General features: G+C 35.8%; 1 protein-coding gene and 1 pseudogene across 1 annotated transcript in view; one reads left to right on the forward strand and one right to left on the reverse strand.

Annotated features, from left to right (window-relative positions):
• CB4H12orf40 (chromosome B4 C12orf40 homolog) overlaps nucleotides 1–22,257 on the forward strand; it is a 53,665-nt gene extending 31,408 nt beyond the window's left edge. Inside the window, 4 exon segments of the mRNA XM_032593732.1 lie at nucleotides 7,250–7,282; nucleotides 7,284–7,311; nucleotides 17,681–17,763; nucleotides 21,886–22,257. Of these exon segments, the coding sequence (XP_032449623.1) occupies nucleotides 7,250–7,282; nucleotides 7,284–7,311; nucleotides 17,681–17,763; nucleotides 21,886–22,248 (507 nt within the window). The 3' untranslated portion in view covers nucleotides 22,249–22,257.
• Nucleotides 22,258–22,773: 516 nt separating this feature from the next.
• LOC115519560 lies at nucleotides 22,774–22,886 on the reverse strand (annotated as a pseudogene).
• Nucleotides 22,887–24,728: the final 1,842 nt, after the last annotated feature.

Consider the following 24,728-nt stretch of genomic DNA (forward strand, 5'->3'; position numbering starts at 1 on the left):
ACGAAGATAATTTTAATTGTTTCTTTTCTGTTTTGTATGCTTTTATTTCTTTTTCTTGCCTGATTGCTCTAACTAGGACTTTTAGTGTTATGTTGAATAAAAGTGGTGAGTGTAGACATCCTTGTGTTGTTCCTGATCATGGAGGAAAAACTTAAGCACTGTTGAGTAGGATGTTAGCTACAGGTTTAACATATATGGCTTTTATTCTGTTGAGGTGTGTTCCTTCTATACTCATTTGTTGCGAGTTTTAATCATGAATGAGTGTCAAATATTGACAAATACTTTTTCTGCATCTTTTGAAATGATCATATGATTTTTATACTTCAGTGTTGAACCATCTTTACATTTCTGGAATGAATCTCACTTGATCATTGTGTATAATCCTTTTAATGTATTGTTAAATTCAGTTTGCTAATATTTTTCAGGATTTTTAAATATATGTTGCATTAGGGATATTGTGCTGTAATTTCTTGTGTTCTTTTCTGTTTTTGGTAACAGGTAATACTCATACAATGAGTTTGGAAGTATTCATTTCTCTATTTTTTTTTTTTTTGAAGATTTTTAAGAAGGATTTGTAGTAATTTTTTAAATGTTTGTTAGTTTGATAGAATTCACCAGTGAAGCCATTAGTCCTGGACTTTGCTTATTGGGGAGGTTTTTGATTACTGATTCATTCTCTTTACTAGTAACTGGTTGTATTCATATTTTCGATTTCTTAATGAATCAATTTTGGTAGGTTGCATGTTTTAGGAATTTTATTAATTTCTTCTGGGTCGTTCAGTTTGTTGATTTATCATTGTTTGTAGTAGTCTCTTATGATCTTTTGTGTTTCTCTGTTATCAGTTATAACATCTCTTTAATTTCTGATTTTGAGTCCTTTCTCTTTTTTCCCCTGTTGAGTCTGGCTGAACAGTTCATCATTTTTTTTTTTTTTATCTTTTCAAACAACCAACTCTCAGTTTCATTAATCTTTTGTATTCTCTTTTTAGTTTCTAATTCATTTATTTCTACTCTGATCTTTGTTATTTACTTTCTTCTACTAACTGTAGGCTCAGTTTGTTAGTTCCCTGAGATATAAAATTAGGTTGTTTGAGATATTTCTTGTTTCTTAAGGTAGGTGTTTATCACCACAAACTTCCCACTTAGATCTGTTTTTGCTGCATCCCAAAAGTTTTGTTATTTTGTATTTCCATTTTTATTTGTGTCAAGATATTTAAAATTTTTTAAATTATTTTTCATCCATTGGTTGTTTAGGAGCATGTTGTCTAATCTCCATGTATTTGTCAATTTCCCAGTTTCCTCCTTGTAAATTTTCATATCATTATGGTTTCAAAACATGCTTGATGTGGTTTCAGTCTTAGTAAACTTAATAAGACTTGTTGTGTGGCCTAATATACAGTCTGTCATGGAAAATATTTAGTATGTGCTTGAAAATAATGTGTACACTATTGTTTTTGGATGAAATGCTTTGTATATGTCTGTTTAGTACATCTGATGTAAAGTGTCATTTAAGGCCAGTGTCTCCTTATTGATTTTCTGTCTGGAGGATCTGTCAATTGATGAACATGGGGTATTAAAGTCCCCTACAATTATATATTTAGCTACTCCTATGATGGGTACATACATATTTTCAAAAGTTGTATTTTCTTCTTGGATTCACCCTGTTTCATTATACTATGACCCCTCTTTGCCTCTTACAATAGTCTTGTTTTAAAGTCTATTTTGTCTGATATATGTGTATCTATTCCAGTTTTCTTTTGGTTTCCATTTTCATGAAATGTCTTTTTTCCATCATTTCACTTTCAGTATGTGTGTGTGTCCTTATGTGTGAAGTGAGTCTCTCAAAGGCAGCATATACATGGGTCTTTTTTTTTTTTTTTTTAATCCATTTGGTCACTCTGTCTCTTTTGATTGGATAAATTTAGTCCATTATATTTGTCATTATTGATAGACATGGGTTATTGCCATTTTACTCATGTTTTGGTTGGTTTATAAGTCCTTTGTTCTTCTCTTGCTCTGTTCCTTTGTAATTAATGATTTTTCTATTGGTTATGCTTAGTTTCTTTTCTTTCATGTCTTGTTTATTTACTGTAGGCTTTGCTTTGTGGTTCCCATGAGGGTTATATAAAACAACTTCTGATAATGGTCCATTTTAAGCTGATAAAAAACTCAAGTTCAAATGCATTTTTAAGCTCTACAGTTTTACTAACCCCCCACATTTTATGTTTTTGATGGTCACAACTTCTTTTCATCTATGTATTTATTAACAAATTATTGTAGTTGTTGTTTTTACTACTTTTGTCTTTGACTTTCATACTAGCTTTATTAACTTTTCAATATTAGCCTTTACAATATTTTTTTGAAATTTAATATATTTTACCTTTACTAGTAAAATTTATACCTTCATATGTTTTCCTGTTATTAATTGATAACTTTTATTTCAGCTTAAGGAAATACCTTTAACATTTTTATAAAGCCAGTCTAGTGGAGATGAACTCCTTTAGCTTTTGCTTATCTCTCCTTCTATTCTGAAGGACACCTTTACTGGGTAGAATATTCTTGGTTGATAGTTTTTTCTTGAATATATTGTGCCTCTCCCTTCTGGCCTGCAGAGTTTCTCCTGAAAAGTCTGATGATGGTTTTATGGGGTTTTCCTGTATGTAACAAGTTGTTTTTCTTTTGCTGGCTTTTAAAATTCTCTTCTTATCTTTATCTTTGATCACTTAATTATGTATCATGATGTGGATCTCTTTGGGTTCAGCTTGTTTGGAACTCCAAGTTCTTCCTGGCTCTGGATGTCTGTTCATTCCCCAAGTTAGGGAAGTTGATGGCCATAATTTCTTCAAATAAGTTTCTGTCCCTGTGTCCTTATTTTTCTTTTGGAGCTCACTATTATATAAACATTGGTTTATTTTATATTGTCCCCAAATCCTTATACTATTTACACTTTTTTAATTCCTTTTTGTTGTTGCTCCTCTGATTTGATAAATTCCACTGACCTGTCTTTGAATTCCTTATCCTTTGGCTTCATCAAGTTTTCTATTCTTTATTACATTTTTCAGTTATTGTATTCCTTAGATCTGTGATTTCTGTTCGGTAATTTCTTATATTTTCTATTCCTTTGTTGAAATTTTTAGTTCTTGCATTGTGCTTCTGACCTCAGGAAAGCATTTTTATGATTGTTATTTTGAACTCTTACCAGATAAATCACTTATCTTCATTTCACTGATGGGTTTTTCTGGTTTTTTTTTTTTTCTTCTTTTGTTTGGAACATGCTGTTCTGTGTCTTCAAATGCTTTGACTTTGTTGGTTTCTGTGTGTTAGATAAAACAGACACTTCTAGTCTCGAAGGTAGGGCCTTGAGTGCGAAATAAAATCTGTTTCAATCCTGCCCTATCTCTTTGTTGTCTCTCAAACCTTTGTGATTTTCCAAGTAGTCTGCTTTATTTTAGTAGCTCCCAGTAGTTGAGTGTATGCCAAAACCTGCCAGTGTCCCACTGGGAAGGATCTCAGTCAGTAACCAGATTGTTTGATTGGAAGCCACACCCTCAGGTGGGATTTTTTAAAGTATGCAAATTTACCTCTTTGATGGTAAGACTTGGAGGTGAGCATCTGTCTGTTCTCTCTGCTCTGAGCCCTGATGTGATAGCCAGTTAGGAAGTGTTTCTCTATTTGCTGTATTCCTGTTGGATCTGTGAACCTAAACTCTGCTCTCCAGCAGAGCCAGCCTATCAAAGGATGTGTCCTCTGGGCAGCAGCCACAAAAGCCAGGATGCTGGGTGTTTATACAAGTTCCTTTCTTGGTGACACCAGCAATGTGGGGCATGGCAGAGGGAGAGTGTGAAGATGGTACCTGCTGGCCTCTACTGTATCTGGAGATGATTGCAGGTGGCCCCTAGATGTGTGTTTAATTACAAGCTTGCCCCCTCTGGTTACAGGTGTTAATATAAGCTAATAGGCCTCTTCCACAGAAAGAATAGGTGTTTTGATCTGCCTCATCATTAATCCCTGGATAGGTAGCTAGTTAAGAACTCATTTGTTACAGTCCTGTGGGACCTACAAGAGCTCTGGGGGTTACCAGAGCTGATGATCAAAGGACATCCCCTGGGCAGCAGCTGCAAAAACTGGGGCTCTACGTGTGCATTGGCATTGTTTTCCGGCAGTACCTGCAGCCTGGAAAATGGCAGAAGGAGAGTGTGAAGGTGGTTCCTGCTGGGCTCTGCAGTCTTGGGAGAATATTTCAGTAGGCCTGTAAATGTGTGTTAATTAGAATCCTGCCCCTCAGGCTGAAGATTTAAGATAATTAGATAAGCCTCTTTCATAGAAAGATTGGGGTTGCATTTCATTCTGCTTTCTCTCACTCCTGTCCCCTGCTGGGGTAGCTGTTTCAGAACTCTTTTTCTGTTTGTTACAGTCCTATGGGACCTACAAATGCAAGGTCTGAGCATGGACCTGTTGCCTGCCAGAGCTAAGTAATCGAGGGTGTCCCCTGAGCAGCAGCCACAAAACCCAGGGCACCAGACATGTGCCGGTCCCTTATTGGGAGATACTAGTTACCTGGAGTGGGTCGGAGGGTGAGCACAAAGATAGCACCCAGTCTCTGATGTCTCTGGAAAGGATTAAAGTTGGTCCTTTAATGTGAGTTTAATTAGAAGCCCCAGGCTGCAGATATAAGATCATAGGCTTCTTTTGCAAAACACTTGGGTATTTCAGTGGGCTGCCTCATTTCTAGACCCTGAGTTGTAGCTACAGGGAGCCTGTGTGAGCCCCTTAAGAACTGTTGCTCAGTTTTCCATAGCCTTGTATTCTCATAGACACAAGTCCCATTGGCATACAGAACTTGATGTTTTATTGTTTGTTGTCTGTCAGGTGCAGGTCTTAAAGGTAAGGTATTAGTTGTAGGGTTCAAAGCACTTGCTCTTCAGGGAGAATTTTAGAGTTGTGGGTTCCCTCTGAATTGTGGGTTGCTATCAGCCCATGGACAGGATTGTGGTGAAATTGTGCCTCAGCCTCTCCAACTTTTTTTTTAAGTTTTGTTTGTTGTTTGTTTGTTTGTTTGTTTGTTTGTTTTAATACTCTGTCCACCCAGCATGGGGCTCAAATTTAGACCCTGAGATCAAGAGTCACACGCTCTGGTGACTGAGTCAGCCAGGACCCCGCAACTTGTTTCCATGTGGATTTTTTTCACATTCCCCCATTGTGAAGGAGTCTTTTAACTAGTTTTGGGTTTTTTTCAGAGGAAATTGTTCTGTATGTAGCTGTAGGATTTGGTGTGTTTGTGGAAGGAGGTGAGGTTAAGCATCCTTCTCCATTGCCACCTTGAACTAGTACCAATTCTAAAGGAGTAAGGTTTGGGGTGTCTGAGTGGCTCAGTCGGTTGAATGTCCAACTTCGACTCAGGTCATGATCACACTCAAGGGTTCTAGCCCCATGTCAGGGCTCTGTGCTGATAGCTCAGAGCCTGGAGCCTTGCTTCAGATTCTGTGTCTCCTCTCTCTCTGCCCCCCCCCCCCCCCACTCGCACTCTGTCTCCTCTCTCTCTCAAATAAAATACACATAATAATTTTTTTTAAATAAAGGCGTAAGGTTTAAATATGACTGTTAAAAATAGGAAGGTAATCACTAGAGAGATGGAGACGCATGGAAGAACTTCCGAATTCACAGAATTGCCATGTCACACCAGGAAACCTGATGAAGTAGGGAAAAATGCTTAACCAACTGAGCCATCCAGGTGCCCCAAGAAGCTGATTTCTTAAAAATCAAGATTCAAAGAATATTAAATTGGAGAGAGAACATGTAGAATATAACCAAATTTTGAAAATAAAACGATTAGCAGAAGATATACATAAAATATATAGTGTCAGAGTAAAGACAGTGTAAATGCAATAGAAAATTCATTCTAAAACAGAAGAAGAAGAGGCAATACTGAGTTACTGATCCATACCAATTATGAAATCCAGCTTGGCAGGCAGTGTGAAGTCTTGCTCGCCTGGATTATGGGGGGAAATTCTTTGAACAATTTAGTTTTTTTCTATTTGGAATGATCTTTTCTGTCATTTATCCTCTATAAACAGATCTGAGGTGGGTATTGGTATTATGTGCTTGCCTTGGTGTATATATAACTTTCTCAGCTTGTGTGTGGTGCAAGTCTGGGGCTTGTGTGCTCTTTAAGAGTTGAACATATAATACTTCTAAATGATTGAGTAGTGGGATTAGAAAAAGGCTCTACTGCATAAAGTTATTCAGGAACCTGAGCTGGTGGGGACTTTGCTGTCATTAACTGGTGGTTTACATGTTTATAAATGTATGTTCACATCAGATGGCAGAAGGGAAAGAGAAGTGGGAGGTTTTAGGGAAAATTTTTATGGGTGAGGGGTAGCAGTGGCACATACCACTTTTGCTTATGACCAGAATTCAAATCACATGTCCAAAACAGACTTCAAAGGGGCTAGGAAATGTACTCTAGCTCTGTGCCTAAGAGAAGAGGGAAACAATTTGGTAAGCAGCTTTCTCCTTTATCCAATTTCCTTATCTACTTAAAACACTTTATCCTACCCATCAGAGAATGTATATTTTTTTGTAAGTCCATGATACACTTGCAAATATAATTCATGTAGTGAGCCATAAACAAAGTTAAGAGATTGTCTAAGGAGAGATTCATAGTCACATTTCTAATAATTCATTAAGTTAGAAATCAACAACAAAAACAACAACAGAAGATGCTTAACCTCCCGTACTTTCTTGGAAATTAAGAAGCATTCTGGTTTTTAGTGAGAAAAAGACTAAAGAAAAAAAAAGTGAAAATAAGAAATTACATAGAAATTGATGAAAATCAAAATCAGTGGTTTGTTCTATACAAAATACATACTTCTGAGGGCCTTTATTATTTAAGAAACCTGAAAATAAATAAATTGATATCCAACTTAAGAAATTTAGAGAATAACAATAAATCTCCAAATACATTCATATATTTGTCTCTTTTGAACTGCATTTACTATGATTACTTCAAGACTTTTCATAAGTTTCTTAGCAAGTGTCTATTCTGTTGCTTACTGTTTCAAAACCTATTAAATTTTGTTTACTTTATTATTCATCACAGGCAAATTTTTCTTTGTAGTATTAAAATAATCTTTGTTGAGTTAATGTGAAGGAAAAGTACTGTAACATGAATTGGTGGGATTAAGAGGGAGATATGAGGGGTATTACTGTTTATACTTGGGAGTTGTTAAAAATTTTGTTTTTCTTCTAGATTCCGATGGAAGAAGGAGGAACTTGTTCTTTAAAAAGACAGGCCAACATCTAAGAAAATCTGTAAGTATAAGTATCAAGTGAATTTTATTCTGAAAATGAACTAACATTTAAATGAAAATCAGTTAAGTTTTAAATGTTTTTTTTTTCAGATTTATGCCACCAAATATTTCATAGATATGTTAGAATATACTAGTATTCACTTATTTTTATTATATATATTATACATGAGTATATATAATATATACTGTACAGTTTAATGAATAATGAAACTGATACCCGTATATGTACTTTGTAGCTTAAGGAAATGTATAATCAGAACTTTGAAGGTCTTCTCAATTGCATTTCCTATCCTGCCCCTAGAGGTAACTAGTATCCTGAATTTATTTTTGTGATATCCACATAGGACTTTTCCATTGCTTAGTTTTGAACTTTTTACCAATTGAGGCCAACTCTACACATTTTTGTGATGTTGTTGTTCACCCACTAATGTATTTTGAGGTTTTGTTCACTTTGATACTTTTGACTCTGGTACATTTCATTATTTGTTTACTACTGTATCGTTTACTACTATTTTGGGAATGTACCACAGCTTATTTATACATCCTCTGGCTGTGATTATTTAGGTTGTCTTGAATATTTTGATATGATAAGCAGTGTTTGCTTTGGCAGTTCTTGACATTTCTTCTGACACATGTGTATAAAAATTCCTCTGTGAATATGTTTTACAAGCAGAAATGAGTAGTCGTATGGTATGAACATCTTCACCTCATCCAGGTAATGCAGAATGTTTTCCAAAGTAATTGTGCCATTTTAAACTTCAACTAGTGAGAGGTAGGAGTCTTAGTTGTTAAATATTGTAACACTGGGTCTGGTACCTCATTGTTGGCAATCTGATATTGCATTGTATTTTTAATTTATATTTCTCTATTAATTAGGTTGATTGGCCATCCATGTTTCATCTGTGAATGCCTTCATGTTTCTTGCCTGTGTTTCTTAAAGTTGGGCTTTCTTTATGGGATCTGTCTTTTATATACCTATATGTGTATATCCCTAGATATTAACTGTGTATAGCAAATACTTCAGATTTGAATGGTCTTTTTATTCTATGCTGTCTTTTATTGATAAAAGTTTCTAGCACTTTTATATATTCTGTAATAGAACGATTCTTCAGGATATGTAGGTCTACTAGGATACCTAGAAATCTTTATGGACTTCTTTTCTTTTGGAATTAATTAATCTTTAGAATATGTAACACATTAGTTTGGTTGCAATCCTTATCTTTGCTGCCCTATTTCCTTCTGCATCAGATGAGTAGCTGCTTTTTGTTGGTTTACGTTTTATCATTCCAGGTTTTTTTCCCCAAAACACAGCCTAAAAATGTATAAACACACATACACACATGAAACTTAGTTCTTGCCTTTCTCACTCTAAATGTAATAGTAGATTTTTTATTTAACATAGGATATTTCATAAATTAATTGAATAGATTAATTTATTTAATAAAACATCCTGAAGTGTTCTCCATGGTAATATTAGACATTTTTTCATCCTTTATTTATGACCATATGGTAATCCATAATATGGATGGATTATAGTTTATTCAGCTAATGCCTGTTGATGGATGTTTGGGTTGTTTCCAGATCTTGTTCTTACAAATAATGTTGCAATGAAAAACTCTGTGCATATGTTGCTGAGTTGTGGAGGTATATTTTAGGGTAATTTCTAGGAATGGGATTGCTGAGTCAAAGGAGAGATACATTTTTTTTTTTCTGGTTTATTGAGGTATAATTGGCAAACAAAAATGTATGTATTGGAGCACCTGGCTGACTCAGTTGGTAGAGCATTTGACTCTTGATCTTGGGATCATGAGTTCAGACCCCACATTGGGCATAGAGATTAAATAAGTAAATAAATATTTTAAAAAATTGTATATATTTAGGGTATACAACATGATTTAATATTCATATACATTGTGTGTAGCTAATTCTCACACAATTTTTTTTCTTCTTTTTTTTTTCTTTTTTTTAATGTTTATTTATTTTTGAGTGGCAGAGAGAACACGAGCAGGGAAGGGCAGAGAGAGGGAGACACAGAATCTGAAGCAGGCTGCAGGCTCTGAGCTGTCAGTATACAGCCTGATGCGGGACTTGAACTCACAAACTGCGAGATCATGACCTGAGCTGAAGTCAGACGCTTAACTGACTGAGCCACCCAGGCACCCCTCTTTTGTTTTTTTTCTTTTTTAATGTTTATTTATTTGAGGGAGAGAGAGCGTGCAAGTAGAGGGCCAGAGAGAGAGGGAGAGAGAGAATCCCAAACTGGATTGGTGCTCTCAGTGTGGAGCCCAGTGAGGGGTTTGATTTCATGAACCATGAGACCATGACCTGAGCCTAAATCAAGTCGGGTGCTCAACTATCTGAGCCACTCAGGCGCCCCTCAGAATGCTTTTGTTGATTTTGCTATATCTTTGTTTCAGTAGCCAACTAGCTACGGTTGCAATTAATAAACAGCTGTCATTCCAACATGAATGTTATTTGATATTTTCATTTAAATTAATGAGTATAGGGGAACCTGGGTGGCTCAGTAGTTTGAGTGCCTGACTTCAGCCCAGGTTGTGATTTCACAGTTTGTGAGTTCAAGCCCCACGTTGGGCTCTGCGCTGACAGCTCGGGGTCTGGAGCCTGCTTTGAATTCTGTGTCTCCCTTTCTCTCTGCCCCTGCCCCACTCACACTCTGTCTCTGTCAAAAAATAAACATTAATTTTTTGTAATTAGTGCAAAAAAAGAGAAACAATGAAGATGCATGTTGAAAGTATACTCTTTCAACAATGAAAAAAAATACATTGTGAATGATTCCCACAATCAAGTTAATTAACACATCTACCACCTCATATAGTTACCTTTTTATGTGTATGTGGTGAGATACTTAAACTGTAGCTCCCCTGGGCATTTTATTTATTAATATTTTACATTTTTTAATCTTTATTTTTGAGAGAGAGACGGAATGTGAGCGAGGGAGGGCAAGAGAGAAAGGAGACACAGAACCTGAAGCAGGCTCCAGGTTCTGAGCTGTCACCACAGAGCCTGATGGAGGGCTCGAACCCACAAACCATGAGATCATGACCTGAGCTGAAGTCAGATACTTAACTGACTGGCCACCCATACCACCCCTATGTGGTGAGACACTTAAAATCTACTCCATGCTGTACATGAGATCCTCAAAAGTTATTTCTCATATCTGAACGTTTGGTTTTAAAAACATCTCTTGATGTTTTAGAAATTTCTATTAATTAAATAACTGTCTCTGGTCTCAACTGTTCCTTTCATAGTCAACATCTATAAAATTACTTCTTTTTTCTTTAAGAGCTATAGGTTGCCTCTTTCCTATTTCTGAACCTCTGTTTATTTACTATACTAAAAATGTTTCCTCTTCTCAGTGAAAGAGGAATTTCTATAGAAATTGCATTCTTTTATAAATCAGATTGTTTATAAATGTGGTTTGATCATCAGCCAATTTAAATTTTCATACTTTTTATCACATATATTTTATGTTTCAAATTTAAATTCTAGTTAGTTAACATATAATGTAATACTGATTTCAGGAGTAGAAATTAGTGATTCATCACTTACATATAACACCCTGTGCTCATTACAAGTGCCTTCCTTAATGCCCATCCCCCATTTAGCTCGTCCTCCTACCCACCTCCGCTCTAACAAAACTCAGTTTGTTCTATATAGGTAAGAGAATCTTATGGTTTGCCTCCCTCTCTGTTTTTATATTAGATATTTCCTTCCCTTCCCCTATGTTCATCTCTTTTGTTTCTTAAATTCTACATATGAGTGAAATCATGATATTTGTCTTTCTCTGATTAACTCATTTCACTTAGCATCATACACTCTAGCTCCATGCGTGTTGTTGCAAATGGCAAGATTTGGTTCTTTCTGATGGCTGAGTAATATTCCATTATATGTATGTATGTATATATATATATATATATATATATACACACACACACACACACACACACACACACACACACACACACACCACATCCTCTTTATCCATTCATCAGTCAGTGGATATTTGTGCTCTTCCCATAATTTGGCTGTTGTTGATAATACTGCTATAAACATGAGGGTGCATGTCCCCATTCAAATCTGTATTTTTGTATACTTTGGGTAAATAACTAGTAGTGTAATTGCTGGATCATAGGGTAGTTCTACTTTTAACTTCTTGAATAACCTCCATACTCTTTTTTAGAGGGGTTGTACCAGTTTGCATTTCCACCAACAGTGCAAGAGAGTTCACCTTTCTCCACATCCTTGCCAACACCTGTTGTTTCCTGTGTTGTTAGTTTTAGCCATTAGGACAGCTGTGAGGTGAAATCTCATAGTGTTTTCTTTTTTTTCTTTTGAGAGATGGAGGGCACAAGTGAGTGAGGAGCAGAAATGGGAAAGAGAGAAAATCCCCTGAGGGGCAGAAAGAGAGAGAGAGAAGGGGGGCCTTGAGTTCACCTGAAGCGGGACTCAAGCTCACCCAATGCAGGACTCGAACTCATGAACTGTGAAATCATGATCTGAGCTGAAGTCAGATGCTTAACCAACTGAGCCACCCAGTTCCCCATCTAATCATGGTTTTGATTTGTATTTCCCTGATTATTAGTGACGTTGAGTATCTTTTCACGCGTCTGTTGCACTTCTTAAGTCTTCTTTGGAAAAATATCTATTCATGTCTTCTGCCTGCATCTTGACTGGATTAATTGTTTTTTGGGTGTTAGTTTAATAAGTTCTTTATAGATTTTGGATTCTAACCCTTTATCAGATATGTCATTTGCAGATATCTTCTCCCCATTCTGAAGGTTGCATTTTAGTTTTGTTGATTGTTGGCTATGCAGAAGCTTTCTGTCTTGATGAAGTCCCAGTAGTTCATTTTTGGTTTTGTTTCCCCTTTTAAGAGGTAAGAAAGGTAGTAAGAAGTTTCTACAGCTGCTGTCAACCTGGGGATGCCTGGGTGGCTCTGTCAGTTAAGCATCTGACTCTTGATTTCAGCTCAGGTCATGATCTCACGGTTCATGAGTTTGAGCCCCACATAGGTCTCCGAACTGACAGTGTGGAGCCTGCTTGAGATTCTCTCTCTGCCCCTATCCTGCTTGTTCTCGTTCTCTCTCTCTCTCTCTCTCAAAATAAATTTAAAAAACTTTTAAAAAATTTGTTACCTTCATTCTCCTTTAGGATTTTGGTGGTTTCGTGTCTCACATTTAGGTCTTCCATCCATTTTGAATTTATTTTTGTGTATGGTGTAAGAAAGTGGTCTAGTTTCATTCTTCATGTTGCTGTCCAGTTCTCCCAGTATCATTGCTAAGAGACTGTTTTTTTTTTCCATTGGATACTCTTTCCTGCTTCGTCAGTGCTTAGTTGGCCATACATTTGTGGGTCTACTTCTGGGGTCTCTATTCTATTCCATTGGTCTGTGTGTCTGTTTTTGTGCCAATACCATACTCTCTTGATGATCACAGCTTTGTAGTAGAGACTAAAGTCTGGGATTGTGATGCTGCCTGCTTTGGTTTTCTCTTCAAAATTACTTTGGCTATTGGGGTCTTTGTGGTTCCATACAAATTTTAGGATTGCTGTTCTAGCTTTGAGAAGAATGCTGGTGCTATTTTGGTTGGGATTGCATTGAGTGTGTAGATTGCTTTGGGTACATTGACATTTTAACAACACATGAGCATGGCATGTTTTTCCATTTCTTTGTGTCTTCTTCAATTTCCTTCATAAGCTTTCTATAGTTTTCAGCATATAGATCTTTTACATCTTTGGTTATGTTTATTCCTAGGTATTTTATGGTTCTTGGTGCAATTGTGAACGGGATCAGTTTCTTTATTTGTCTTTCTGTTGCTTCATTATTGATGTATAAAAATGCAGCCGATATCTGTACATTGAATTTGTACCCTGTGACTCTGCTGAATTCATGGTATCAGCTCTAGGAGTCTTTTGGTGGAGTCTTTCGGGTCTTCCATGTAGAGTATCATGTCTGCAAAAGTGAAAGTTTGACTTCTTTGCCAATTTTGATGTCTTTTATTTCATTTTGTTGTCCGATTGCTGATGCTAGGACTTCCAACACTATGTTAAACAAGTGGTGAGAGTGGACATCCCTGTCATGTTCCTGATCTCAGGGGGAAAGCTCTAAGTTTTTTCTCCCACTGAGGGTGATATTAGCTGTGGGCTTTTCATAAATGGCTTTTATGATGTTTAAAGTATGTTCCTTCTATCCCGACTTTCTCGAAGGTTTTTATTAAAAAAGGATGCTGAATTTTGTCAAATGCTTTTCCTTCATCGATTGATGGGATCATATGGTTCTTATTGTTTCTTTTATTAATGTGATGTATCACATTGATTGATTTGCAAATGTTGAACCATCCCTGCAGCCCAGGAATTAATCCCACTTGATCATGGTGAATAATTCTTTTTATATGCTGTTGAATTTGATTTGCTAGTATCTTGTTGAGAATTTTTGCATCCATGTTCATCAGGGATATTGGCCTTTAGTTCTCCTTTTCTGTGGGGTCACTAACTGGTTTGGGAATCAAGGTAATGCTGGCTTCATAGAATAAGTCTGGAAGTTTTCCTTCCATGTCTATTTTTTGGAACAGCTTGAGGAGGATAGGTATTATCTCTGCTTTAAATGTCTGGTAGAATTCCCCAGGGAAGCCATCTGGTCCAGGACTCTTATGTGGTGGGAGATTTTTTTTTTTTTTTTTAATATATGAAATTTATTGTCAAATTGGTTTCCATACAACACCCAGTGCTCATCCCAAAAGATGCCCTCTTCAATACCCATCACCCACACTCCCCTCCCTCCCACCCCTCATCAGACCTCAGTTTGTTCTCAGTGGGAGATTTTTGATAACTGATTCAATTTCTTTACTAGTTATGGATCTGTTCAAATTTTCTATTTCTTCCTGTTTGAGTTTTGGTAGTTTGTGGGTATCTAGGAATTTGTCCATTTCTTCCAGGTTGTCCTGTTGGCTGGCATATAATTTTCCATAGTATTCTCTGATAATTGCTTATATTTCTGAGGGATTGATTGTGATAAATCAATTTTCCTTCATGATTTTTTTTCTGATTGGGTCCTCTCTCTTTTCTTTTTGAGAAGTCTGGCTAGGGGTTTGTTTGTTTTCAATTTTGTTTGTTTTCAAAAAACTAACTCTTAGTTTCATTGATCTGTTCTATTGTTTTTTTTGGATTCTCTATTGTTTATTTCTGTTCTGATCTTTATTATGTCTCTGCTACTGGCCTTGGGGTTTCTTTGTTGTTCTGCTTCTATTTCCTTTAGGTGTGCTGTTAGATTTTGTATTTGGGATTTTTCTTGTTTCTTGAGCTAGGCTTGGATTGCAGTATATTTTCCTCTTAAGAGTGCCTTTGCTGCATCCCAAAGGGGTTTGGATTGTTATGTTTTAATTTTCATGTGTTCCATGTATTTTTTAGTTTCTTCTTTAATTGCCTTGTTGACACATTCTTTTTTTAGTAGGATGTTCTTTAACCTCCATGCATTTGAAGGTTTTTCAAACTTTTTCCTATGGTTGATGTCAAGTTTCATAGCATTGTGATCTGGAAGTGTCCATGGTATGATCTTATTGAGAGCTGTTTTGTGACCCAGTATGTGATCTATCTTGGAGAATGTTCCATGTACACTTGAGAAGAATATGCATTCTGCTGTTTTAGGATGAAAAGTTGTAAATATATCTGTCAAGTCCATCTGGTCCAGTGTATCATTCAGGGCCATTGTTTATTGATTTTCTGTCTAGATGATCTCTCCATTGTTGTAAGTGGAGTATTAAGGTCCCCTGCAATTACCACATTCTTACCAATAAGATGGCTTACCAATAAGATGTTTGTGATTAACTGTTGTATATATTTGGGTGCTTCCAAATTTGGTGCATAAACATTTATTGTTAGCCCTTCTTGATGGATTGACTTGTAATTATTATATAATGCCCTTCTTCATCTCTTGTTACAGCCTTTAGTTTAAAATCTAGTTTGTCTGATATAAGTATGGCTACTCCAACTTTCTTTTGACTTCCAGTAGCATGATAGCTGGTTCTCCATCCCCTCAATTTCAATCTGAAGGTGTCCTCAGGTCTAAAATTGGTCTCTTATAGACAGAAAATAGATGGGTCTTGTTTTTTTTGTTTTGTTTTGTTTTTTTTTTTTTTTTATCCATTCTGATACTCTGTCTTTTGATTGGAACATTTAGTCCATTTATATTCAGTGTTATTATTGAAAGATATGCGTTTAGAGTCATTGTGTTATCTGTAGGTTTCATGCTTGTAGTGGTGTCTCTGGTCCTTTGTGATCTTTCTGGCATTCCACTCACTGAGTCCCCCTTAGGATCTCTTGTAGGGCTGGTTTAGTGGTGATGAATTCCTTCAGTTTTTGTTTGTTTGGGAAAACCTTTATATCTCCTTCTATTCTGGATGACAGACTTGCTGGGTAAAGGGTTTTTGGCTGCATATTTTTTCTGTTCATCACATTGAAGATTCCCTGCCATTCCTTTCCGGCCTGCCAAGTTTCAGTAGATAGGTCTGCTACTACCCTTATGTGTCTACCTTTTTATGTTAAGTCCTGTTTATCCCTAGCTGCTTTCAGAATTCTCTCTTTATCCTTGTATTTTGCCAGTTTCACTGTGATATGTTGTGCAGAAGATTGATTCAAGTTACGTCTGAAGGGGGTTCTCTGTGCCTCTTGTATTTCAATGCCTGTTTCCTTCCCCAGGTTGAGGAATTCTCAGCTATGATTTGCTCAAGTACACCTTTGGCCCCTTTCTCTCTCTTCTTCTTCTGGAACTCCTATGATATGGATATTATTCCATTTCCTTGAATCACTTCTGTAATTTTCCTGTCATGATCCAGAAGTTTTTTTTTTATCTCTTTCTCAGCTTCCTCTTTTTCCATAATTTTATCTTCTATTTCACCTATTCCCCCCTTTGCCTCTTCAATTCTCACTGTCACTGCCTCCAGTTTATTTTTCACCTCATTTATAGCATTTTTAAAATTCGCCATTACTATTTTTTAGTTCCTTAATGTCTGCAGAAATAGATTCTCTGCTGTCTTCTATGCTTTTTTCAAGCCCAGCAATTAATCTTAGACTGTTATTCTAAATTCTTGTTCAGTTATATTGTTTATATCTGTTTGGAGCAATTCTTTAGCTGTCATTTCTTCCTGGAATGTCTTTTGAGGAGAATTCTTCTGTTTCATCATTTTGGCTAGTTTTCTGTCCCTTATGTGTTGTAAAAGCTCATTGTGTGCCTTGTACCTGCAAGAACTGCTATATTAAAGAGGGGTCATACATGTCCAGGGCCTGGCCCTTCAGGAGGTGTTTTTTGGAGAGTGTTACTTACTCCCTCTTGTTGTTGACTTTGGTTACTTTATCTCCCTACTCGTAGAAGTAGAGAGCCTGACATGAGGCTCGAACTCATGAACCATGAGATCATGACCTGAGCTGAATACCAAGAGTTGGGTACTTAACTGACTGAGCCGCCCTCGCACCCTTCCTTCGGCTTTTCTTGAGAGGAAACCCATTTTCATAGACAAAGGGACAGGAATTGTTGAAGCTACTGTTGACTTAAAGTATTTATGCATTGTAGGGAGTTATGACCTACCTCTTAGGTGCACTTTTAAACTGTCCTTGCAGTCAAGTTGCAGTTATCTGGTTGCAGTTATCTGGTTCCAGATAATGAACCAGATAATGAAAGAATATTATACTGGATGCTTTGAATTGATTTTTTTCATACAGTTTTGATTGTACAATTAATCTTCATTTACTGGATTAGCGCATATCTGCATGTTGGGATTTAATAAACTTGACTTATTCCTCTTTCTTGCAGTTGACACTTCAAATTATTTGTTTATATGGGGTACCTGGGTGGCTTAGTTGGTTAAGTGTCTGACTTCGGCTCAGGTCATGATTTCGCGGTTTGTGAGTTTCAGCCCTGCTCAGGCTCTATGCTGACAGCTCAGAGCCTGGAGCCTGCTTCAGATTCTGTATCTCCCCCTCTCTCTGCCCCTCCCATGCTCATGCTCTGTCTCTGTCTCTCAATAATGAATAAATGTTAAAAAAATTTTTTAAATTATTTGTTTATAATAAATGGTTCATATATTGGGAGAAAACAATCCAATATTCTTTATTATCCTTTCTTTCCTTATGTATATACTCTTATTTTACTTATAGATACAAATGTTTTAAGTATAAAATCCATAATACTATCAGAAATGCAAGCTGCCCAAGTATACAAAATTTTAACTAGTTTTCACACACTTTATAGCTCTCTGTAGAATGTTAACTAAATGTATTTTACCGGCAAAGAGTTTTGCCTATGTATATACTTTGTATATATAAATACCATTCTTCATGAATTAAATCTTTATTTTCAGATCTTGATTCTTCACAGAGTAGTCAATCTACCAGTTATTCTCCAAGGCCAACAGATAGTTGCTTCAGTTCTAGTTCAGAAATGGTAAGTTACATTTTTTTTTTTTTTTGCTTATTAATTTATGCTCTGCTAATTTAGAATTACTTATATTTTTCATAGGTTACCTTTACATTCTAAAAAATTGTCAATAAATAGTGAAAATTTAAAAAAAATATTAAACACTTCAAGTGTAAGAAAAATATAAACATAAATGTAAAATTGAAATGTAAATATCATTCATTCATTTATAAAAATGTGTTCATTATTATTTACCAAAGCCACTCTTATCAAGGATAAAGTTGGATTTCTTTTGAAATGCTTTTTAAAAGAACCCGCTTACAATAATTAGAAACCTAAAACAACTAAGAATACGTAGAAAAAGTCTGAAGGCTTAGATGAAGAAAACTATAAAATGTTGCAGAATGTAATCTGAATAAATGGAGTGCTATGTCCTCATGTTATGTCCTCAGTGGGAATGCTGCATTTCTCACAAATCACAGTTTAAATGGAGTTCTCCTTCATTAATTCTTCCATGTTCATTTAATCTGACTTTTTTTTTTTTTTTTTTTTTTTTTTTTTTTTGTAGTGTCTGCCTCACTGTCTAAACAGCTCTTTCTAAGGATGGACACCCGTGGCCTCTATCTTGCCAATTTTAATGGGCATTTTTAAGTTTTCATTTTATGAGAACTAATAATATTAGTAGAAGTTATTTTCTTGTTTTGAAACATGTTCTTTCTCTTTCCTTTTGTGATAATACACTTATCTTGGGTTTCCTTCATACCTCTTTGAATTCTACTTTATGGGGCGCCTGGGTGGCTCAGTTGGTTAAGCATCCGACTTCGGCTCAGGTCGTGATCTCGTAGTCTGTGAGTTCGAGCCCCGCGTCAGGCTCTGCGCTGACAGCTCAGAGCCTCGAGCCTGTTTCAGATTCTGTGTCTCCCTCTCTCTGATCCTCCCTCGTTCATGGTCTGTCTCTCTCTGTCTCAAAAATAAATAAACGTTAAAAAAAAAATGAATTCTACTTTATGCCTTTGATGACTTCTTTTCCACCCTTCTCCCTATATAAATGTAATGTTTAGGGTTTGCTACAGGACACTTTTCTTCTCTAAACCTGTACTCTAAATGTTAGATGATGTTCTGTGTTCCATCAACATATAATATCTGTCTCATGACAGTTTTCATCTTTGTCATTTTAGTCCAGATGCTTATTTAGATGTCCAATTTCCTATTTGATATAGCTTCTTGGATATTTCACCAAAATCTCCCTTTATTTTTGAAACATTTATATTTTTATTTGAGAGAGAGAGCGTGCAAGCAAGAAGGGGAGAGGAGCAGAGAGGGAGAGAGAGAGAGCGGAAGAGAGAGAGAGAGAGAGCGGAAGAGAGAGAGAGAGAGCGGAAGAGAGAGAGAGAGAGAGAGCGGAAGAGAGAGAGAGAGAGCGGAAGAGAGAGAGAGAGAGCGGAAGAGAGAGAGAGAGCGGAAGAGAGAGAGAGGAAGAGAGAAAGAGCAAGAGAGAGAGAGAGCGAGCCTGTCTCAAGCAGGCTCCACACTTAGTGTGGAGCCCGATGCAAGGCTCAATCCCACAACCCTGGGATCGTGACCTGAGTCGAAATCAATAGTCAGATGTTCAAACAACTGAGCCACCTAGGTGCCCCTCCTTTTCTTCTTTCTCTTAAACTGAACACCCACAGGTCTTTGCCCCAGATCAGTTTTATTGATAATTCCCATATTAGTAGATACCTTTTTTATCCACTCAGTTGCTCACGCCAGAAACTTAGTTAACTTTGCCGTTTCTTTCTGGCTCATCATTTTTTTTAACCACATTGTTTCCATCACTTCATCCAGCCAGCTCTATCTCCAAAATAAATAGCATATTTTATCTACTTCTCTTAACTTTTGCTGTCAGTATGCTAGCCTCAGGTACCAGTATATTGTTCTTGCACTATTGTGATGGTCTCCTGCGAGATCTCTGTACTTATACTCTTGTCCCACTTTCTTCTGTTAGCAGTCATCATGATCTTTTGAAAACTTAAGTTGAATCGTGTTATTTCTGTGTTTAAGTATTCAGTGGATTTATGTTTTACTTTAGAATCTAACCTTCTTAGGGTGGCTACAGGCCATGTGTAATCTGGCCTCTGGCTACATCTCCAACTTCTAATGTTCTCCCTTTTACACCACACTTCACATGTACTGACTTTTTGACTTTTCGTTTTCTTAGCTTATCAGTCTCTTTTCTGTTTCAGGGCATTTGTAGATCCTATTTCCTTTGTCTTACTCTTATTCATCCTTTAAGTCTCAGTTCAAATATGTCACTTCTTCTGAAAGCCCCTCGTTGGCTCCTCAATCTAAACTAGCCTCTCAGTTATGCTTTCAGAGTGCTTCATACTTGTTCTTCATAAGGCTTTTCTTGATTTATAATTAGATATTCATATGCATGATTATTTGATTAGTATTATTTCCACCCATGACAATGTATGCTTTAAGAGGGCAGCAACCGTGTCTACTTCACTCACATTGCAGAAGCTAAATGGATATTTATTTTCTTGAATAAATGTATTGAGCTTGTTTTTTCAAATTTGTGCCCAGCCAGTGTCAATGTTATTTCTTCGGCTTACTTTTTCTATTTTAGTGCCAATCTACTGCAGCCTACACCTTATTTCAGGGTTTTTATGTTAACTTTGCTTTTTTTTTTTTTTTAAACCTAGAACAGTCATTACTTTTATATTGGAATTTTAGTAAAAAATATTTTCGTTAGTTCAGTAATTAAAAGATAAATTTCTCTAAAACAAAACAAAAACAACGGGTGCTTGGGTAGCTCAGTCGGTTTAGCACCCAACCTCGGCTCAGATCATGAGCTCACCTGCATTGGGCTCGATGATGTCATCACAGAGCCTGCTTCAGATCCTCTGCTTCCCTCTCTCTCTGCCCTTCCCTTGCTTGCACGCACGCTCTCTCTAAAAAAAAAAAAGATAAAATTTTTCATGAAGTTGAAACATTCGAACTAGCAAATTGAAATCTACACCTATTAAAAGTTCTTAAAATTTGACTTTTTTAGATGACAGTTAAGATACTTATTCTTATTTAACTTCTTTTGTCTATTTGATTTGATTTTCCATTAGCTGATACTCTCCTTAAATTATATTTTTCATGAAGCTGGACCCATAAAAGATACAATCGAGATATTTTTGAACTTAATGAGTCAATGAGTGAATTATTTATTTATCAATTCTTTGTGTGAAATGGTAGGGGGATGGTGTAGCCTATTATGAGGATTGAGAACAGACAAAATTCCCTTTTCCTTTCTTAGCTCTTCTGCATTTTTAATACAAGGATTATTATTGTTCTTGCTATTTTAAAAGTCCATAACCTCCTGGGAAGCAGTAGGTTATTATTTTTTTAAGTTTTAATACCAGTATAATTAGCATGTAGTCTTATGTTAGTTTCAGGTGTATAATAGAGATTCAACAATTCTATACAGTACTAAATGCTCATCATGATAAGTGTACTCTTATTCCCCTTCACCTATTTCACCCATCCCCCCACCCACTTCCCCTCTGATAACCATCAGTTCTCTATAGTTAAGCATTTGTTTTTGGCTTGTCTTCTTTTTCTTTGTTCAATTTTTTTGTTTCTTAAATTCCACTTATGAGTGAAATCATACGGCATTTATCTTTCTCTGATTTATTTCACTTAGCATTATAGTCTCTGGGTCCCTCCATGTTGTTGCAAATGGCAAGGTTTTGTTCTTTTTCCTGGTGGAATAGTATTCCATTGTATATATATACCACATCTTCTTTATCTGTTCATCTACTGATGGACACTTCGGTTGGGCTGCTTCCATAATTTTGCTATTGTAAATAATGCTGCAATAAACATAGGGCTGCACATATCTTTTTGAATTAGTGTTTTTGTATTTGATTAAATGCCCAGTAGTAGCACTACTGAATCATATGGTAGTTCTAGTTTTAATTTTTTGAGGAATCTCTGGAAGCAGTGGATTAATGTTTGAAGACTATTTGTTGGTGTGCCAGCTTTGAATTGCAGCCTGCCAATATTTTCTATATTTTAAATTTTCTATAGTGTGAATTTTAGAATGCTTTGAAGTGATTGAATGATTTTTAGAAATTTAAGCAAAAATTTACAGCAAAATTACTGAATTTCTTTTAGCTATCTGAAGAAGATGATAAAATATTGCAGCACGTTGAAGAATCAAATAGGAGAGCCATCAGAACCAAACAAATAACTAGTAATTTTTATCCAGAAAGGATGCCAAAACCTCCATGTGATGGGATTATTAAAAACAATGCCAAAATTCATGAACAAAATGAGAATCTTCACCACCTCTCAATGAAAGATAATACAGATCAGTTTCCACAGTCTCAGTGTAATTCAGCACACAATTCGCAGAATATAACCAGTAATAACTGCATTCTACAGGTTGCAAGATGTGATGCGTGGGTCCAGACAGACAGTGAACCTGTAATGGAAAAAAAATTAGATGCTGCCATACAGTGTGATATAATTTCATAATGTAAATGTAGAAGCAATGTGTCTTTGTAATGTTGAAAGGTGCAGTGAAAATATTAAGGCAGATACCACTGGAGGGCAGGAAATCCTTAAGAACGACTAATATTCTAAAATTTCAGCCTGAGTCTTAGCATTTTACTTAATGTTCAGAATTTCATTAACGTAATAAGGAATGAGAATATGTAGCTAAGCACAAGGTAAAAGTATTTATGGCCTGTTTTAAAACATTTTAATCTTAATGTATACATTAATTTTACATAGATATTTCTTTAAACACTTATGTAGCTAATCTTCAAGATATACATATTATATCTTCAAGTTTTTGGAAAAATACGTATGTAAATTTACTGTCTATAATTCTCATGGTGATTATTATGATCTATTTATGGATAAAGTATGTTTAATTGCCTCCTGCTGTGTTTTCTTTATTTTAAAATTTAGTGCAGTTGCATCTGTTAGCAAAAACGTTCTAAGATTTTAAGACAGAAAATAATGCTAAACAGTGTCAAATATGTTTTGTAGTCCCATAAGAATTTTGTTAGCTGCTCATATTACAAATTTGCGTATCATCCTTATGTAGGGCTTTGCTAGTTTTCTCTGTGTTGTTTCAATTTTAGTATATGTGCTGCTGAAGCAAGCACTGTTAGCTACTTATATTAAATATTATACCCTCATTAAAATTCTGGCATTCATTTTTAGATGAAATATATTTTCTAACTACTTACATTAAATATTATGCCCTAATTTAAAAATTCTGGCATTTTTAGACAAAATATATTTTCTGTTTTGTTTGGATAATGGTTTTTGTTGGTGCTTGTATTCAAAGGAGAATGTTTTTCTCTTTAAGCTATAAAAATATGTCAATCCTTTTCTAAAAGAAATCTTCAACATTAGAAAAAGTAATTTACTAATATTAATATTGCTAAGATTCTTTTCAAAAATATTATATCAGAATTTCTCATTTATAAAATACAGTCTTTGTCCCCAATATAACATTTATTTTTTTTGTCAAGATTTTAAATGTTTATACTCTGAAATCAACCATTTGTATGGATGTATTACAAATTATACAGCACAGGATATTATGATATGTAACTGAACCAAAAATGTAGTTAGGAGTTTCTGTGCCTCTAAAGAAAAGGATGATGAGATATTCCATTGTTACATGCACACATATCAAATCAGTATTTTGTGCAGTAGGAGTGATCTAAAGCATAATGATTTAGAAACACTAACAGCTGATGTTTAAAAGGTAACAGTCTTCAGTTTTTAGCTAGTTTTAGGAAGTTATTTTTGCAGGCTCCGGAAGCTCCAAGAGCTCCTGAGTAATTTTCTTAAGGTACAGTAATCATCTTCTGGAAGGGGAATATAATGATCTGATGTATATTGATAGTATTTCAAAAGCCAGATTTTCATTGTGATTTTAAACAAAGTATTCTGTCATGGATTGATTATCCTGAGCAGTATTTTGCAAAATATGACCCAGCAATGAAGACCAATATAGAAAAAGAAAACCTTCTACCTGTGATACTAGAATAAGATTGAGCTGTGAATCTTAGCTTGGTTTCAAGTATCAAATAAATGGATTTTTCCCAAGTACTATGCTAATCAAAGTCTAGCAGTATTGAAAGCACCTTAATTACAAAAATCTACATGTAGTTACATTTTTGTCAATATCATAATGTGGCACTTCAGCTCAGTAAGGTAAAAAGGAATGTCAGGGCTTTTTAGTGCAGTGACCATACATAGAAGAGGGTAAGGTACAGTGTAGTAAAGAATGTAAACTTGCCCAAAAGAAGGTCTTCCCTTTGTTCTTGGCTTTGGGGATGTAATCTCTATACCCTTGGAGTGTCCTGCATGCCTGATAGAAATGTCTTTGTTAGCCTGGGGACCTTGGACCAAGCTAGATAGTAACAGCGTGATTTAGAATGAGACCTTAAATCAAGCAGTCTCAGCTCAACTTCTTAAGGTTGGAAACTGAGGTCAGCATGCCACTCTGATGTAGCCCCAGTAAAGACTCTGGACCCTAGGGTTTGGGTGAACTTTCCTGTTTGGCAGTACTGTATATGTTATCAGACAGTGATATCAGGAAAGTCTATGACTCCACAGAAGAGGTCTACTAGAAGCTCTTCATTTATTACTTTCCTAGAGTCTGTCCTGTGTGTTTCTTCCCTAGGCTGATTTTAATCTGTATTCTTTTCCTGTAATAAACTGTAATCGTGACTATAACATCTTTGAATGAACTGAGTCCTTGTAAAGCAAGTTATCAAATTTGAGGGTGCTCTTGAAACCCCTAAAGAAAGGGTAGTTTTGTGGACTGTTCCCTAACATTGCAGTTGCTAATTCTTTAGGTGCTTTAAGATGATGCATATATTTGGAAAGGAAAGTGAATATGGATTTACAGAATCAAAAAGACACATCTTACATAGTAGAATAGATTGTAGCATACTTCTTAAAATCCAATATGATTTAGGTTTTCCTTT

The sequence above is a fragment of the Lynx canadensis genome, chromosome B4 (genome assembly GCF_007474595.2).
Source record: "Lynx canadensis isolate LIC74 chromosome B4, mLynCan4.pri.v2, whole genome shotgun sequence".
NCBI lineage: Eukaryota > Metazoa > Chordata > Mammalia > Carnivora > Felidae > Lynx > Lynx canadensis.